The 19,195-nt window shown below is 38.9% G+C and overlaps 1 protein-coding gene across 24 annotated transcripts in view; it reads left to right on the plus strand.

Annotated features, from left to right (window-relative positions):
- The window catches only part of SGIP1 (SH3GL interacting endocytic adaptor 1), a 245,175-nt gene that overhangs the window by 133,150 nt on the left and 92,830 nt on the right, over positions 1 to 19,195 (plus strand). For 10 of the 24 annotated variants that reach the window (XM_033225190.1, XM_033225193.1, XM_033225195.1 and 7 more), the window contains 7 exons: positions 2,855 to 2,866; positions 6,642 to 6,666; positions 7,591 to 7,642; positions 8,925 to 9,010; positions 12,599 to 12,691; positions 15,282 to 15,356; positions 17,484 to 17,984. In XM_033225190.1, the coding sequence (XP_033081081.1) occupies positions 2,855 to 2,866; positions 6,642 to 6,666; positions 7,591 to 7,642; positions 8,925 to 9,010; positions 12,599 to 12,691; positions 15,282 to 15,356; positions 17,484 to 17,984 (844 nt within the window). The remainder of the gene's footprint in view (positions 1 to 2,854; positions 2,867 to 6,641; positions 6,667 to 7,590; positions 7,643 to 8,924; positions 9,011 to 12,598; positions 12,692 to 15,281; positions 15,357 to 17,483; positions 17,985 to 19,195) is intronic. The other 14 variants (XM_033225205.1, XM_033225207.1, XM_033225208.1 and 11 more) reach the window with 5 other exon arrangements.

Below are 19,195 nucleotides of genomic sequence, written 5' to 3' on the forward strand. Positions count from 1 at the left end.
TCCTCTACATTTGAACAAACTCCTAACTTTCTTTGTGTTTGTGCTCCTAGTTTTGGTTTTGGGAGGTAGCTTCTAGTGACTCCATGCATTAGCCCATATATTGAAAGGGAAACTGATGAACAGCTCTTTCCCCACTCACATCCTAGTCACTCGTGTTACATCAGAAAGCTCCTAAAGAGGCAGAGCTATCAGAGATTGTCGGAATAAATTGATAGCAGCCATAATCAAGATTTGAAAAGCAAAAGGAAGAAGTCATACATCTGCTTGTTGTGTTTGTTGTTGTCGTTGTTGTTGTTTTTATCATACTTTAAGTTCTAGGGTACATTTGCACACCGTGCCGGTTTGTTACATATGTATATATGGTGCCATGTTGGTTGCTACACCCATTAACTCGTCATTTACATTATTTCTCCTAATTCCATCCCTCCCCCCTCCCCCTACCCCACTACAGGCCCTGGTGTGTGATGTTCCCTGCCCTGTGTTCAAGTGTTCTCATTGTTCAATTCCCACCTACGAGTGAGAACATGCAGTGTTTGATTTTCTGTCCTTGTAATAGTGTGCTCAGAATGATGGTTTCCAGCTTCATCCATGTCCCTACAAAGGACATGAACTCATCCTTTTTTATGGCTGCATAGTATTCCATGGTGTATATGTGCCACATTTTCTTAATGCAGTCTATCATTGATGGACATTTGGGTTGGTTCCAAGTCTTTGCTATTGTGAATCATGCCGCAATAAACGTACGTGTGCATGTGTCTTTATAGTAGCATGATTTACAATCCTTTGGGTATATATCCAGTAGTGGGATCACTGGGTCAAATGATATTTCTAGTTCTAAATCCTTGAGGAATCACCACACTGTCTTCTACAATAGTTGAACTAATTTACACTCCCACCAACAGTGTAAAAGTGTTCATATTTCTCCACATCCTCTCCAGCATCTGTTGTTTCCTGACGTTTTAATGATCGCCATTCTAACAGGTGTGAGATGGTATCTCATTGTGGTTTTGATTTGCATTTCTGTGATGACCAGTGATGATGAGCATTTTTTTTCATGTGTCTGTTGGCTGCATAAATATCTTATTTTGAGAAGTGTCTGTTAATATCCTTTGCCCACTTTTTGATGGGGTTGTTTGATTTTTTCTTGTAAATTTGTTTAAGTGCTTTGTAGATTCTGGATGTTAGCCCTTTGTCAGATGGGTAGATTGCAAAAATTTTCTCTCCCATTCTGTAGGTTGCTGTTCACTCTGATGGTAGTTTCTCTTCCTGCAGAGAAGCTGTTTAGTTTAATTAGATTCTATTTATCTATTTTGGCTTTTGTTGCTATTGCTTTTGGTGTTTTAGTCATGAAGTCCTTGCCCATGCCTATGTCCTGAATGGTATTGCCTAGGTTTTCTTTTAGGGTTTTTATGGTGTTAAGTCTAACATTTAAGTCTTTAATCCATCTTGAATTAATTTTTGTATAAGGTGTAAGGAAAGGATCCATTTTCAGCTTTCTACAGTTTCTGGCTTTCTAGCCAGTTTTCCCAGCACCATTTATTAAATAGGGAATCCTTTCCCCATTGCTTGCTTTTGTAAGGTCTGTTAAAGATCAGATGGTTGTAGATGTGTGGTGTTATTTCTGAGGGCTCTGTTCTGTTCCATTGGTCTATATCTCTGTTTTGGTACTAGTACCATGCTGTTTTGGTTACTGTAGCCTTGTAGTATAGTTTGAAGTCAGGCAGTGTGATGCCTCCAGCTTTGTTCTTTTTGCTTATGATTGTCTTGGCAATGAGGGCTCTTTTTTGGTTCCATACGAACTTTAAAGTAGTTTTATTCCAATTTTGTGAAGAAAGTCATTGGTAGCTTGATGGGAATGGCATTGAATCTATAAATAACCTTGGGCAGTATGGCCATTTTCACGATATTGATTCTTCCTATTCATGAGCGTGGAATGTTCTTTCACTTGTTTGTGTCCTCTTTTATTTCGTTGAACAGTGGTTTGTAGTTCTCCTTGAAGAGGTCCTTCACATCCCTCATAAGTTTGATTCCTAGGTATTTTATTCTCTTTGTAGCAATTGTGAATGGGAGTTCACTCATGATTTGTCTCTCTGTCTATTATTGGTATATAAGAATGCTTGTGATTTTTGCACATTGATTTTGTGTTTTCTAAGGTCATGTGGTCCACCAGGGTTCTGTTGCTGCTGGACAGTTTTCGCCATTCCCAACTATGTTTGTCAGGGCTTCCTCATCTTTCCCATCACATTCTCATCATTCACATCACATTGGTAGAGGCCGCCCAAATCACTAGGCCAAGAACATGCAACACAAAAGTATCCTCATAAGCACACCTTCCATAGAACACCAAAGAAAAATTCCAGACAAGGAAAAGTGCTCTCTAAATCCTGCCTCTGGTTTTTCATAAGCTCCTTTTGTACCCTAACTACGTGAAAAATGCATTATTGTCTATATTTGCTAACATCCTGCTCTGTAGGGAACAGTTTACTTCTCTATTCTCTAAGTACCCCCTCCTCAAACTTTCTAGAGAAAAAATTCTATGGCAAGACATTAAACATTGTTAGTAAAGTTTTCTTGTATGTTTCTGCCTTGTTCTTATGTACACATAACTAAAACTTACATATCCACATTAGCAAAGCTGTATTGTACAACGGATATCCTCTCTTTAAGGTTCTCCAATGCCTCCTGTGGTTTAAATAAGCCCTAAACACTAGGACTGCCTGTCTTCCTTTGGCCTGATTCTCTGGAATGTATGTTTGGTTAGCTGCTTATGAAGTTTTCTATTACCCAAGACTTTTGACTGATCCATCATTCTCTGACTAGGTGTCTGTTCTCTCTTCCTTTTTGCTGATCACAGAGGCGCAGCCCGGTAAGAACTCTCAACATTTTTACCTTAAACATGTATAGAGAAAATTGCTGCCAAGGCAAGGTGGCCAGGTTGGTTTCCCATTAAATTTATGATAACCCAGTGTGAATGAGGCAGGTGAAACAGGTTTACTGATTGAAAGCCCCTGACCCTCTTAAGTATCAAGGGCATATTTTAGAATTGTCAGAGCTCTTTCCCATAACTAACTAAACTAATACATGGGAATCTCAACTCCTAGTACTAAATTTGGAAAATATATGGAATGTGTGTGAGTGTGTGTGTGTGTGTGTGTGTGTATGTACATAAAAGGCCTAGTTCACCAGAAAGTACCATAGAAGTTGATAGCAAAGAGATAATAAAGACTAATAAAACTATTAAGAATGTAAGGGGCCGGGCGCGATGGCTCATGCCTGTAATCCCAGCACTTTGGGAGGCCGAGACAGGAGGATCACGAGATCAGGAGATCAAGACCATACGGGCTAACATGGTGAAACCCCGTCTCTACTAAAAATACAAAAAATTAGCCGGGTGCGGTGGCGGGCACCTGTAGTCCCAGCTATACGGGAGGCTGAGGCAGGAGAATGGCATGAACCCAGGAGGTGGAGCTTGCAGTGAGCCAAGATTGCACCACTGCACTCCAGCCTGGGCAACAGAGCAAGACTCCGTCTCAAAAAAAAAAAAAAAAATGTAAGGACACCATTTTTAAGCCATCATTGTTTTTAAGCCTGAATTCAAAATATGTTCCTGCACCGTAACTTACAATGATCAGAATATGCTGATACATCATTATAATTTCCATCTTGGGAGAGGGAGACACACTTTCAAGTCAATATTCCTAGGCTATCACATAATTCTAAATAAATTTCATCACAGAAGACAAACTTTGGGAGGGTAGATCAATATTAATTTGCATTGTTCAAAATGGAAACTGTCGTTTTCCTCAAGTTGAAAAGTATCATGAATTTTTTTTTGTTTGTTTGTTTCTGTGATGGATCTCACTCTGTCACCCAGGCTGGAGTGCAGTGGTGCGATCTCTGCTCACTGCAACCTCCGCCTCTCGAGTTCAAGCAATTATCCTGCCTCAGCCTCCCAAGTGGCTAGGATTACAGGCGCCTGCCACCACACCCAGCTAATTTTTTGTATTTTTAGTAGAGACGGGGTTTCACCGTGTTAGCCAGGATGATCTTAATCTCCTGACCTCATGATCCGCCCGCCTTGACCTCCCAAAGTGCTGGGATTACAGGCATGAGCCACCGCGCCCGGCTGAAGAGTATCATGAATTTAAAGCAACAAAAAGAAGGGTCTTTGTTATGTTTGAAATGATACTCATTTACCTGGTCAGTCCGTTAAGAGAGGAAATGGAACTGAAAACAGCCTCTCTGAAATATCCCTAGGCCTGTGCCAATCCAATTAGTCAATTATTATTTGATGCAAATACCCTGCCCCAGGTGACCAGTTGGTGGTTCTCTACTAAACTACATAGCTAATACCATTGAAAGACGGTATCTGCAGAGACCGCTAATCTATGGATGATTCCAACCCAGCTGTTAAGTGACATCACAGATTATGAAAAGAGTGAATTCAGTCATTCAAAGTGAGGAAATTTATTCATGACATACATATAACAACAAATACAAGCATTGAAAGGGGGAAAATACAGTCACTTGACAAGGGGAGGTTTTTGAATCCAATGGGCTTTTTTTCCTGAATGTGGTTTGTGTGGTCGACATCACCTCAGTCTTTTTCTAAATATATCATGCTGCAACATTAAGGTCATCAGAGACCTGTATGCCCATCCAGCAGACAGCAGGACTTTCTTTCCTGTTGCTGCTGACTTGCTGCTGATCTTTCAAATATTTGTTCCTTTCTAAATTGATAGTAGCTTTGTTCTTCCTAATTTCTAAACAATAGAGTTTTCTTGAATACTTCTGCCATGTCTTGGTTGCACTTAACTTGGGATTGTTCATTCGTGAAGACTATTTAATAAAAATGTTACAGGGGCTTCTTCTTTAGTGCCTTTCAACTGTGAACATCTACTGAATGAATTGACACCCCTGGGAATTGATGACTACAAAAGGACCTCTGTACCTTTCTTGGTTTCATGGATATTAACATTTAAAGGAGTAGGACAGAGGGACAAAGAGGTCTTCAATACAGTCTCTGGGACCTCCTGGGTTTTAGGCCTCACAGTACTAGGTGGACTGTGTTCCCTCAATGCCATTTATTAATCTTGTGATTGACTGCTTGAAACTAAAGGCCTTCTATCTCTTTCTTCAGATCTTATTAATGAAATTCTATCTGACAGTTCATAACCCAGAAAACATCTGTTATCTAATTATTTCTGTTATCTAATCATTTCTGTCTACAGAGCCTTCTTTTCCCAAAGTAAACCTGTATCCAAACTTCCATAATGTCCTTGGCAGATTTACGTGGCCATATTTATTAGAAAGTATTTATAAATAATGTAGTAATTCTCTATATGGCACACTTAGTAGAGAAAAACAGATCACATTATTAGACAAAACAAGCCAGAAAATGTAGTTGAGAGACTGAGAAAGCATCGAATGGATCCTTGTTCAGATTGAAACTGCTCCTTTAGCATAAATGGGTTCAAAATTGGACAGAAAATGCTTATGCAGCCTTAGAAACAAGGGAAAGAAGCTTCTTATCGGTCGATTACAGAGGCGCTAAATCTTGTCCTAAGCTGTTAATGTTATACTTTGAGAGAAGAAAATGTATCCGTGACCACCAAATTGAGCCTTCACTCAAATTAAAAAGCAGGAAAAAAATGTGTTTGGTGGCCATCCAACAAATCTGTTCATGGTCTCACCTTTTGGAATACTTTCTTATATGTACTTTGGCTCTCCCTGTCCTCAACTCTGGCTCTGTCATTCTCCTATGACAGGCATCCCAACCCATGCTCTACCCCATGATACAGCCATCCTCGTGGTCTGCTTTTCTGGTGGCATCCATGCTGAGAACTTTTCACAACTTCTGGTTTTTAATCAAAACTTTTTATCTAATCAATCCTTCTACTATCTAAATAAGTTTATGCTAAGGCATTATAAAAACTGGAGATGACCTGCTCAGATTATTCCTGCCAGGGCTATTTGTATTCCAATAATATCATGATGTCTTGAGCACAAGACATTACTTCCAGTTCACTAATCGATGGGCCTAGTGGCAGGCAAGTGAAATAAATTGGGAGGATGAGTGCATAGGGTGGAATTCCCTGACTTTCTGAATAAAACAGTTCATTCAATGGCAGATGGTTCAAGTTTCCCTTGCCTTTTACACTTGCCACCTATACCTGTTAAAATCACATTTGTAAACTGATGACTGTTTCCATTAGCAACCTGGGGACCCCACCTGACAAGGAGCATGCACTACTCCTAAATACACTCTGTAATTTTTAAGCATCAAACATATGCTAAACTTTGATTTACTTTCTTATCTACTGGAGTTTAAGAGGTTTTTTTTTTTAATGGACTATTCAATATTTGAATTTAATTTACCAAATCTACCCAGGTAAGGGGTTTTCCTTGTTCAGAAGACTTATGATTTACTCTTCCTTCCTCTCTATAATCTTTGAATGAAATAAAAAGAACTGATTTCTGTGTGTACCTACAATTTCCTACTTAGATGCGGTTCTGAGAAAAATTTCATTTCCCTATCTGCATTTATTTGAGTTCAGTTTAATTGCAATGACAGAAATAATACATATTGTACATAACATATATGTGGTCTTAAACCTTATAGTGTCTATTTCTAATTCTAGGGTGCAATTAAAAGGAACTTATCCAGTAAGTATATCTTAGCTACCAGAAATAGCGTATGATTTAAAAGAAAGAACAGTTCCTTGGATCTTGGAGTATATATGCATATGAATTATGCATTCCCGGGCTTAATTTTTAAGACTTACAAATTTTTTACTTTTACAGCAAAGAATTCTTGTAATGATAGAGGGCCCCTGTGGGTTCTGAGTGATTAATGTTTAAGTTCTGAAAATAAATACGTTTTTGGAAAAGCATTGCTATTTTCTTTCTATATTTGTCAACTCTTGCTGTATTATTTAACTTTAGAAATGAATTTAATCAAGTGTGTGTTTGTTGCTGGGGGTGGGAAGAACAGGCGGGCAGAAGGAACTGAAAGTAGAAGCAACTTACCCATTCTTGTGTTATTTGATATGAAAATTTTGGTCAACCAAAGCGATATGATATAGGTTATAATATACATAGAGCACAATTTTCCTCTGCTGGATACAACACATCCTAGGAAATTCTAAATTCATGTTTCATAGTTAAAGATACAACATTTTCTTGGCATTTCAAGAAAAGAACAGGCAGAGAATGCTGGATTCATGTCCTACACATATGGCCTGGCTTAGTATTCTCTTCATTGGAAAGCAGAACCAGTCAAGGCAGCAGCCATTCCAAGAATGGTGTGCTCTTTCACTAAGTGCTGCACTATCCAGATCTTCTATTTGATGGCTTGTCACGGAAGTTCCTTAGTTAATGAGGTTTTACAAATGCCAGAGAAAACACCACTACATATGCCTAATATATGGCTGTTGCATTGCCAGGAGAGAAGGTTTGTTTTGCAAAGTTTTCATACTGAGTTGCTTATTGATGGGACTTAAATCTCTAAATGTTTCCAAATGTAGATTATAAGACATATCAGGGAATGGTAAAAATATGTCTAAAAAGTTCCTTTGTCCTGTGCATCAGGTGAAGAAGTGGCAAGACCCAGGCGTTCCACACCAACTCCAGAACTTATAAGGTGAGTGTGAAAGACATTAGTTGTGTTTTATGCAAGGCATCATGAACTTTTCACAATTAAGCAAATCTCCTTTGAGCTAAACTTTCAGCTCCCATTAACAAAGGCTCTACCAAAATATATCAGTCCGTATATCCACATCATGGTCAAATATGTTATTCTTTTTGAAAAGTGCAGCCCAAGGGAGACCTTTAGGGAAATATTCTGCACTTATCTGAAGTAACTGTGTATCAGAATGTGCAGGCCCCTTCCTGATGGGACAGCTAAAGTTCTCTCTAAAGAGGACTTTTGGTGTCTGGAATGCTGATCTTCAATATTATTATATTGCCCCACAAAAAGAAGCCTTTTTAGTTGGATACCATCTCATGATGCATTCCACCTGCCACCCACCAAAGGAATCTTCCATTCTGTTTTTAGTTTTTGGCAAAGCATTGTATTTTACAGTATATTCTGTGGGTTAGGTAAGTATTGTACAAATGGGCATTGTTTTATAAAAAGACTGCTATTTCTATTTAAAAACTGAATTATTTTCGATCTTTATCCTCCTCCAACCTCTCCCCTCTCCTCTTCACCCATTGCCCCTTACCATACCATACAGACCTCATTGAGATCAATGAGGGGAATCAGATTTGGAGAAGAAATGAAGATAATTATGCATCATTTTCTTAATAATCAGTCTGGAGTAATAGTTAAGAGAAAGGATGCAAGTTTAACTTATCCTCCTGTTTTCCCTGATTTCACAATACTTCTCTTTCTGAGATTTACTGTATTGGGGTATTAGGAGGTTACAACTAGTCTATTAAAGGATGAAACTTCTCGGTGGCTTTTTACCTAATATCCCTATGCTTGACTTTCACTAATTATAAACTGCATTAACTACAACACAGAGATGTGGTGAAATCAAATATAAATGGTACTTGAGGTCTCAGAGAAAGGTGCTTTGCAGTAAACTCAGCTCTAGTATTATCTCTTCTAAGTATAGAGAATCAGGATGCTTTGAAAGAGTTATTCTCTTTCAGCTTATTTCTATTGGATGAGCACCTCAGTTCTCCACTGAGAACTAAGGATCTCACCTTCTATGAATTATTTTGTCCCATAATACATCTGACTTCCTTATAAAATACTTTCTAGTCCTAACGGGGCTTGTATACACATGCATGCATGCATGCACTAGTGCACACACACACTTGTTTTACTGAGAAAAATATTTGAAAGTTTGTGTATCTTTTTGAGTATTAATTTTTGAGCCCTTTCTCTGTATTTTGCCTTAATGTGTGTGATTTAGCAAAAAGCCTCCTGATGACACTACGGCCCTTGCTCCTCTCTTTGGCCCACCACTAGAATCAGCTTTTGATGAACAGAAGACGGAAGGTAGGAAAAGAAACTCCATATATTATAGATTTGTTTTTTCTTTTATTGAAGTACAACTTCTCTAGATTAAATGTATGTATTTTGAGGTATGTTTTAAATATATTATCTTCATGGGCAAGAAAAGTTTCAATATAGGTGTGTTGTCAAGAACAGAAGTTTAGTTTACAAATCTGTATTATTTTAGGATTTGAAACATTACTAACATTGCTGACTTCAAAAGAAATCAGTAAAAATTACTGCAAATCTACACAAACCCCTGTCACGGAGTAAACACTCTGGGAACCAGACCATCATCATCTGAGGTATCAACAGAATCACAAATGGAGACAGATATTCATACACCCGTCATTGTCACTGTCGTTGGGATCTAGCCTCCCTGACCTCTTTCCCACCTCATAATGAAGGCTTCAATTGGATTGCTCACAACAGTCATTGTTTGCTGGCTGAAGACCCAGGAATGACCTTGAATCATTTAGAAACTTAGAAATAAGGCCAGGCCTGCTGGCTCACTCCTTCAATCCCAACACTTTGGGATGCTGAGATAGGATTGTTTGAGCCCAGGAGTTTGAGAGCAGCCTGGACAACATATGGAGACCCCATCTCTACAAAAAAAATTTAAAAATTAGCTGGGCATGGTGGTGCATGCCTGTAGGCCCAGCTCCTTGGGAGGCTGAGGTGGGTGGTTCACTTAAGCCCAGGAAGTCAAGGCTGCAGGGAGCTGTGATCACACCATTGTACTCCAGCCTGAGCAGCAGAGCAAGACTCTACCTCAAAAAAAAAAAAAAAAAGAAAGAAAAAGAAAATGCTACTGAAGAAATGTCTTTATTTCTGCCATTATTTTTGAGTTTACCTAGTAAATATTTATTCCTAGAGTTAAATATTTAACTTTTTTAAATTAACCATGTTTTTGGATGGCTGTAAATACTGTGTACCTTACTGATATAAAATCAGCTCTCTATAAAATGCATCTTATCTATTCCCGAAATGCGTTTACATCTAATGCATGTATCTCCAGTAGCTATGTTTGGTAATATAGAATGTTTTTATAAAAATTATTTGACTTAGGGGCACCATGGTAAATGTATAATAACATATTATCTTTCTAGGACCTATTGGTGAAGGTCTTAAGTGTTAAAGATGGCAAGAATTAGAAGCATAATGGGTAGAATAAGCTACATTAACAAAGAGACCTCAAGTACAATAAATTAAACAAGATGGAATCTTATTACTCTTTCATGTTAACAGTCTAGAAGTAAACAATATAGGATTGGTAAAGTAGCTCTGCTGTCTTTAAAATGTTACTTTTATCTCTGGCTCCAAGGTGGCTGCTGTAGCTCTCCTCCTCTCCCATTCAGAAGAGAGGAAGTGGGGTAAGGACCACTGGAACTCGCTTCTAACTATTCTAAGAGCAAAACTAGAAGAGACACAGGTCACTTCCTGCCAAACCCCACTGGAGAGAATTGGGTGCCATGTAGCCAGCTAAAATTCCGTTACTATAGAAGAACTGGAGAATGAATTCTGGGAGATAGCCATCAGTCAGCCACATCTCAATATTTTCAATGATTTTGTTAGGAAAATGTACAAAGAACATTTCTAAATACTCCTTTAGTGATATAAATGCCCATAACTTAGAATCCCTATGTAAAAGTGGCCTTGCAGTGAGGCTAACAGTTTCCTTATTAACTCATCTGCTATCAATCTCACTTTTAATGACATGTTGTATGGTTACTGGAGAGGGGATTTGATTGGTTGCACCTAAATCTGCCCATTTAAGGAATCCCATAACTATATGGAAACTTTATATAAAGAATAGAAATCATTCTTTAAAAATCAAAGCTGTGTTCCACATTGAATTCATGAAGAAGATGCTGCTTCATATCTTTGGAGAATGTTTGCGTTCATGTTAAAACAGAGCGAAGACCACCTCTGAGGCCTATGGTGGAGAGGAGATACCTACCTAGACCTGTCCGTGATTGTGGCCTCAATTGTTCTTTAGATGATTTCAGCCCCTGAACTTCTATAAAGTTCCTGCCTTTGCACCAGTCACACTAGCTTTTTCAATACCCACACTTCCTTTTTGTATCTACTCATTCTTCATTAGATCGATTTATCTTTTTCTTTCTGTCTTCCTTTTTTTTTTTTTTTTTTTGACAGGATCTCACTCTGTCACCCAGGCTGGAATACAGTGGCAAGTTCTTAGCTCAATGCAGCCTCGACGTCCCACAGCGATCCTCCTGCCTCAGCCCCCCGAATAGCTGGGATCACAGGCACATGCCACCCCACCTGACTAATTTTTGTACTTTTTGTAAAGACTGGGTCTCACCATGTTGCCCAGCTGGTCTCAAACTCCTGGACTCAAGTAACCCTCCCACCTCGGCCTCCCAAAGTGCTGGGATTACAGCTGTGAGCCACCATGCCTGGCCTAGAAAGATTTTTCTATCACTAGTTGAAATGGTGTGGGGAAAAAAATATGTATTTTAGAGTTAGGTCTGCTGCATCAGATCTTAGCTCTTCTGCTTTTACCATGGACACTTCATTAAACCACTCCAATCATTAGTTTCCTCTCCCATAAGTGGTACTGGTCTCAACCACGTGGTGGCGGTGTGAGTATTCGAATAGATAGTAATAGCTACTGGCCTTGTGATATGTGTTTTATATACATTTTATATATACTATATTAATATATCTTTCCTCTGTTAATCCTCTTCATAACTCTCTAAGGTTGCTTTTATTATCTCCACTTTAAACTAAAGGAAGGCAGTGCAGAGAGGTTAAGTAACTTGCCAAGGTCCTACAGTCAGTGCAGAGGATAGATTCAAACCACATCCAACTGACTTCTCATCCTATCCTAGACAACATAATGAATGACAGCAGTACTTGCATAGTCCCTGCCACAGGATAGGTGCTGAGAAGCAGTAACTATTTGCATTGTCATAGCTATTTTTTAAAATTAGAACAGAAAGCAAAAAGAAAGAGAAGAAATGTTAAATTCAGTGTCCTTAGGCCCAAAACCTAATTGCCCTATGCTAGGTGTCTAAGCACTCATTTTTCTGGTTATTTTAACATATTCACCAAGCATTTTTAATTTCTTTTTATGATGCTGTAAAAGGTTTATGTAAAAACCCTGCAGAGCCCTTCAGGGATAGGAACCACTGCATAGAATGCAGGCATTTCGGTTTTGAAGCATATTCATAGGAGGCTTTAAATAAACAAACTTACAACAAAACAAATGTTCATGGGGTTCATGTCTGGATTTTCAAATGGGTACCTGAAACAGAGCCAGTACCTGTACTGACACTCAGAATGTCCTTAAGTGACCACCCAGGAAGAAAATGCAGATTCTGCTCTGAAAGTTTTTATGTAGCTATATGCACACACACAGATACTCCTCCCACCCACACTCTCACCACACTCCTATTTCTATTCTCTGCTTGAAAAGAATAAGGAGCACCACATTCCTAAATTAATGTTTTAGTACTGAGACAAGAGGAAAATAATTTTGTAAAACTCAAATTGAAATTGAAATTTTAAGTTCTAAAGTATGGGGATTTTTTTTAATTCTCCCTGGGAAATCTTTTTTGTTTCCAGTTCTTTTAGACCAGCCTGAGATATGGGGTTCAGGCCAACCAATTAATCCAAGCATGGAGTCGCCAAAGTTAACAAGGCCTTTTCCCACTGGAAGTAAGTTATGTGTCTGCTCTGTCTGGAAAAATAAGTGACTCATTTTACTGTCTGTCTGCATAGTGAAATTAGGCAACTCTTAGAAAGTCTACATAAGCAACGTTAGAACTCAATAGTATTAAGAAGAGATGTTATTCTAACAGACTTTCAAGTTAAAGAACTCAGGGCAGCTTACGAAGACAGGAAGAAAATAATACAATAAAGCAAATTATTAACCTTGAGTCATAGCCTTTTCTGAAATCCCACATGCTTATTCATTCATTTATTCATTGTATATATGTAAGAATAAGAAGCAAGTGAGCTAAAGAAACTACTGCTTTCCGAGCATTAGGCTATCATATAACACAGAGGTGAACAAGTCTGATATGGTCTCTGCTCATCCTATAGAGCAACTGAGGCTGCACTGGACAGAAAGAACACATTGATAGAAAATAGTGACAATTGGGAAACAAGAGAACTGAGGCTATATGGTAGAGAGAAGCTGAGACAGTAGATCAGAGTAAATGTATGTGAAAGTTGCCATCAGTCTGGCTTCTTCCAGCATGACCCAGGTGGCTGGGAAAGGAGGTCCTGAAGATCTAGATAGCCCTTCACCGGTGGTGGGTTGGGCTATTTGGACTGAATGGATGGTTCATCAGGCAAAGCCACCCTTCTTACAGATTTATTGAATTTCCTTTTCAGTATATTGCCTCTGAAGCATGCCGCCTGTGGAAGGCAGTCTTTGGAGAACTGGCTTTCAAAAAGATGTGTTTTGGGAGGAGGGAGATGCAGAGGGTATTTTTGCTCCTTTGGGCTCACATACAGACCAACTAATTCTTTTTCCAGTCAGTATCTCCAGAGCTTGCACCTTGGTGCCTAAACATGATCCTGAGAAGTAACCGAGGGGATTCATAATCAAAGGCCAAGAGGTTGTTTGTTGGAAATATTATTGCTATAAAGCCATGTGATCTAGCCTTTCCAAAGATGTTTCTCTCATTAAACAGAAAAACATCATTATCAACAATTTTTTAAAAACTTCTGAACTTTGAAAAATGTATTTTTAAAATATTTGAACCACAGTGGCATGATTTTGAATGTTTTTCCCTGCAAAACAAAACCAGTGAAAAAGTTGTAACTTCCTTGAAAAGCTTTCTTTACAGATCTGAGCTATACAAGTGATCCCTAGAAAACCCTTTCCTAAATGCCAAGAAAGTAAATGAATTGTTTATGGGGGTGATGTATTGGTTTTAACTATTGGTATTTCAAAGTTGTGAGTCTTAAGTCCTGTGGTTGCACTTAGCACCATGCAGACTGTTGTGTAATTGATGTGCATTGTATGATTCTGCTCATTTTGTAGTTGCAGCATGTTTTCTATTTTAGCTTAGTAGGCTTTTATAGTATTTTATTTGTTTTTATGGTATTTTGTTGATTATGACCTTGATTTTTGGCAGAGATCCTTAATCAGGAGCAGAGCCCCTGATTGACTGTTAACTTCTGTGGGAAAATATGATCCACTAGAGGTGTAGTTTGCAGAAGCTCATAACTAAGATTAAGAACCACATATTCCTAGGCTTTAGGATGAGAGATGTTAGTCATACTTATTGTGTGGAAGAACAGGATGCTACCTAAAAATAATAAATAAAGTACGGGAAGGGGAGGAGGAGGGAGGAATGACAGGAAAAGCTTCTTCCTAATTTAGTCAAGTGGAAGGCACCAGCAAGCACTCCCCAGCCATGTGCCCACCTGCCTCCCTCTGCGTTTAGGTTATGAGAGAGTGGACGGCATTCAAATTCACAGCTAAACTTTGGGATGGCCTATTGAATTAATGTGAACTCTTTGAATCTACCAAATAGGGCCAGTGACAAGAAAACATACACTTAAAGAAAGAGGAAGAAGAAATGAACCCATTGAAACAGTAATTTCAAACTTTGCGCACAAAGTGACAAGTCCAACTCAGAAGGTGAATCTCTTCGTAGGGACCATGATACTTGTTTTGGCTGTAATTTTTGTCAAAGGAATCTGTTCACTCCTCCTTGATCCAAGGAGTCAGTTTGCTTCTAACTTTAAAAAATGTACTAAAATTTAAGAAATATAATTTTGAGAAATCTTTCCCAACTCAATCCGGACACCAAGATCCTGACTGGATTAAAAACCCCTCACAGGAGCCCCCACCCAACCTGGTATTTCCATTATCAAACCCTCGACTGTAACTGTCAGCTAACATGAGTTCATTCAGTCAGTCATAAATCCCTTGAGGCCAGAGGCTATTTTTATTCAACCCTATGACCCTAGTTCCTAGTGCAGGAGGTAGGACATAGTTGTCGCTTGAGGTTTCTGTGTTGAATCATATTTAAATGAATAAAATGGTGATATTATTATTATTGCTGTCCAACATTCTTTTGACGTTCTCTTGTTCTCATAAAATGGAAGAATCTGAATGGGTTCTGCTTCAGTTCTTTGGCTTCAAACTTTAAACAAATAGACCATTGATTGCTATTCCATTTCCAATAGCAGGAATATAACTGAAAGCCCAAATCCTGCTTATTTAAAGTGTACTGTATGGCTTAGGAAGAACATGACCAATGATACTTGATTTCTCATCTCTTTGCAGCACCTCCACCACTGCCTCCAAAAAATGTACCAGCTACCCCACCCCGAACAGGATCCCCTTTAACAATTGGACCAGGTATGCTTCTGTTTTTTCAGTTCTGGGATGACGTGTCAAACAGAGCAGTGGCCCTGGATGAACATGCCCTTGATGTGTTGAAAACTGTAGGCTACACAAAAACATTACAATGTTGACATTTAGTTTTGCTTCTATTAGAATTTTTTATGCAGACTTATTTTAAAGCACCACTTCCAGGTTTCACACAAAAAAATAGTAATAATTTCTCAATTAATTTTTCCTTAGTATAATTTTGTTGAATGAGGGCCATTTTGTAAAATGAAAGGAAAAAAAAAACCTCAATATGAAAAGTCATTGTTTAATTAACCCCTCACTTCATTGGATCTCATTTTAATGATTTACAAATTCATAATCTCAAAGCACAATTGGTATTTTTTCAAGACAATTTTGCTAAGACTGAAACTATCTAGTCTGTGAAGACATAAAATGGTTCCCAGGGTGTGCAGTATACTGGTGGTGGGGAAATTCTTTTTCCAGTGGCCATTCAAGTATTTATTATCCCATGGCAAAGAGATATGTGAAGACTATGAAATATGGCAAGGAATTGCTACACGCCTGTAGACAGATAATGCTTAAGGCATACCTTTACCATCTATTAAAATCAATACTATGTATTCATACAATTTATAGTCTGCCAAGTCGTACTAGACTAGCAAGTCAAAAGTAGTAATGGCTGTTTTATGTGCCTGGGCCCTTAAAATGTGGTTCTTTATCACCTTCGGAATTCTATTGCAGCTTCATCTTTTGCTATTTATGCAGCCTGGTGAGTTTGATAGCTGCAGAGTGGGGCATTCATCAACAAAAGCAAAAGCAAGATGTAGTCATTTATGAAATTTATATTGACTCAAACCCAATAGAGAGTCATCCAGAGCTTCATAAGTAAAGATGTTTGCAGGTTCAAGACATTTTGGCCCCTTGTATTTCCACAAATTGTGTTAGATATTAATATACCTACTAGCACAAGATTATAAATATTGTGGACCATGCAAAATGCTTCCCCATTTATCTATAGCCTTGGAACCTTGAAAGTTAATTCCTTTCAAACTAGAAATATAGAAATACTAAGATGGCTCATATAGTCCAAAAGTTATATAAAGATAAAGTGACTTCTGCTCATGCCTTCCAGTTGTTTAGGTAACAATTTGTAATGTGAATAATCTCAGGTTTTTAAAAGTGCAGTTCTTCATACAGAGCTGTAGAAGACCGTTTTTAATTTTTTCTCTTATTATTGCTATGAATTAGAAAGAATAGCTTATGCTAATATTTTAGCAAAACAGAGACTTTTCAGTATCATGACATCCTATAGATAAATATCACAGTTATGCCTATGATGTTGACAGGTTAGACTTAATGAGAAAATAAATTACTTAAAATGTTTAAATTATTTTCTTCCCTATTAAGCAGGTATATATGTGACAGTTCTAATAAGTAGCAAATGCCTCCTCAATAATCTATGTGTGTTGTGTGTGGGGTGTGTATATCTGTGTTTGTAAGTATCTTTGTGGTGATACCTTCTTAATGCACTGTGTTTCTGGTGTTTTTTAAGGTTGAGGATATACAGCTAAATATGATGTGATCACTTTTTTAAATTAACAAACATTATAATCAGTTTCACCAAAGTCTTGATTTAATATACGAGAGTAGACAATCTTAATAAAATATGAGGCCAGCTTTCACTTCTCAATTCTTTTTATGTTGTGTGATGTGTATTTTAGTAGGTCAGATTTTCAGAAGGGACCTTGCTTTTGGAATTTGCAGTCCCAGAGCTTGTACTTCTCTGTGAATCTGACACTGCCTTCTCAAAATGATCATACTTTGTGCACCTGTGAGGAGCCTTCGAGAGCAGTATCATGCACGGCACTTTACCTGATGGTCAAAGTAGCCGGCTTGTGCTCAGCTTGCAAAAAAGAGTAAATAATAGCATAAAAATATGATGCTCACTTTATGGAGGGGGGATCTTTCCCCTCACCTTAAGCTCCTAATCCAGTAAAGATATTTTTACATCATGAAGTATACCCACTGAGGCACATCACACAGCAATGTATTTTCCAGTCTTTGACTCCCTCCCTCACTCCCCACACAAATAATAAGTCAATTAAAGTTTAAAATCAACTACTTTAACCGCAGGAAATGACCAGTCAGCCACAGAGATCAAAATTGAAAAACTACCATCCATCAATGACTTGGACAGCATTTTTGGGCCAGTATTGTCCCCCAAGTCTGTTGCTGTTAATGCTGAAGAAAAGTGGGTCCATTTTTCTGATACGTCCCCGGAACATGTTACTCCGGAGTTGACTCCAAGGGAAAAAGTGGTGTCCCCACCAGCTACACCAGACAACCCAGCTGACTCCCCAGCTCCAGGCCCTCTCGGCCCCCCAGGTCCCATGGGCCCCCCAGGGCCTCCCGGGCCTCCTCGCAATGTACCATCGCCGCTCAATTTAGAAGAAGTCCAGAAGAAAGTCGCTGAGCAGACCTTCATTAAAGATGATTACTTAGAAACAATCTCATCTCCTAAAGATTTTGGGTTGGGACAAAGAGCAACTCCACCTCCCCCACCACCACCCACCTACAGGACTGTGGTTTCGTCCCCCGGACCTGGCTCGGGCCCTGGTACGGGGACCACCAGTGGTATGTCTTACGCTTGAGTGTGCTTCTTGTGCCGGGGAATGGCCATGGCTGCTGCAGTGTGAGCGACACCCTCCTCCTGCCTGGCAGCTGGCTTCAAGGCTTCAGCCCTCGCTCCTCTGGTCTGGGTGTCCTGTGGCCCCGCAGCATGTCCTAGTCCATCAGATGGTAGATGCTCACAGTCATAGTCCAAGTCTGTGGATGTGTTCTGCCTTGCACTCTCAGCCCTTAGGTGTGCCCTGCCGTCTACCGTGCAGTTAAGAGATCTTGATTTCTAAAACAAAGCTGTCACGCCATTGTTTGGAATTCAGGAAAGTTCTAGGAAGACAGATTTCACATAGAGTGGGTTTCATGTTAAATGTCTGATTTCCTTGTCGGATGCCCCCACAAAGACACTAGGTTTTGTGGGCCAGTGTGTTGTGTGTGTATGTAGGCAGGAGGAGGCGGATGGGCTCCTTCTTTTTTTTTTTTTTTTCAATTTTTTTCTTTTCTTTTTTGGTTGTGGAAGAACCACATTAATCCCTTTAATTTCTTTAAAAAGATGTAAGATTTGAAAAGGAGATTTTAGGAAAAGGCAAAAGGAAAAAAAAAGAGAGATACATATATTGCATCTGTAATCTAATCAAGCTGTCACTGAAGACAAACTTGTTCCCTGTTCTCACCAGTTGACACACTCATCAGGCTATGAGGTCAACTCTAAGTGTGGTGACAGGTGATGGACTCTATGCCAATTCTGACATTGAATTTTATTGTTTTTTCCTTATTTGAAGCTTCATTTTGTGCGTTTTAATTATGGTAACACCTACCATGCATACTAAAGCAATATCAAAATTTTCAAATGCATCTTCCCCCATATCATTTATTCCACTCTTGCCCAAATTGTCTGACAACACCCTCCAGTGCTTTCCTTCCTGTGCATGTGGGTTCAGTTTAGGGGCCTTCAGGGGGTGCCATATATTTGTTTTTCATTTACTATGAAAGAGGCAATAAAGTGTAAGGTACTTAAATCTAGTAAGAGAGAAATTCTAATATTCAGTCATCATCACTGCCTCTTTCAATGAGGTCTTGCAGTACTTGCTCTGTGCTTGCAAATTCTTCTGTGCTTAAAGTGACAGAGTCCATGGTGATCAAGAAGAGGGCTAGCAGTTCACCTGTACTGCACACAAAACCAGTGTTTTATATCTTTAGGTGTGTATGCCTCCAGGTCCTCTTCT

The sequence above is a fragment of the Trachypithecus francoisi genome, unplaced genomic scaffold (assembly GCF_009764315.1).
Source record: "Trachypithecus francoisi isolate TF-2019V2 unplaced genomic scaffold, Tfra_2.0 Lachesis_group12, whole genome shotgun sequence".
NCBI classification, from domain to species: Eukaryota; Metazoa; Chordata; class Mammalia; order Primates; family Cercopithecidae; genus Trachypithecus; species Trachypithecus francoisi.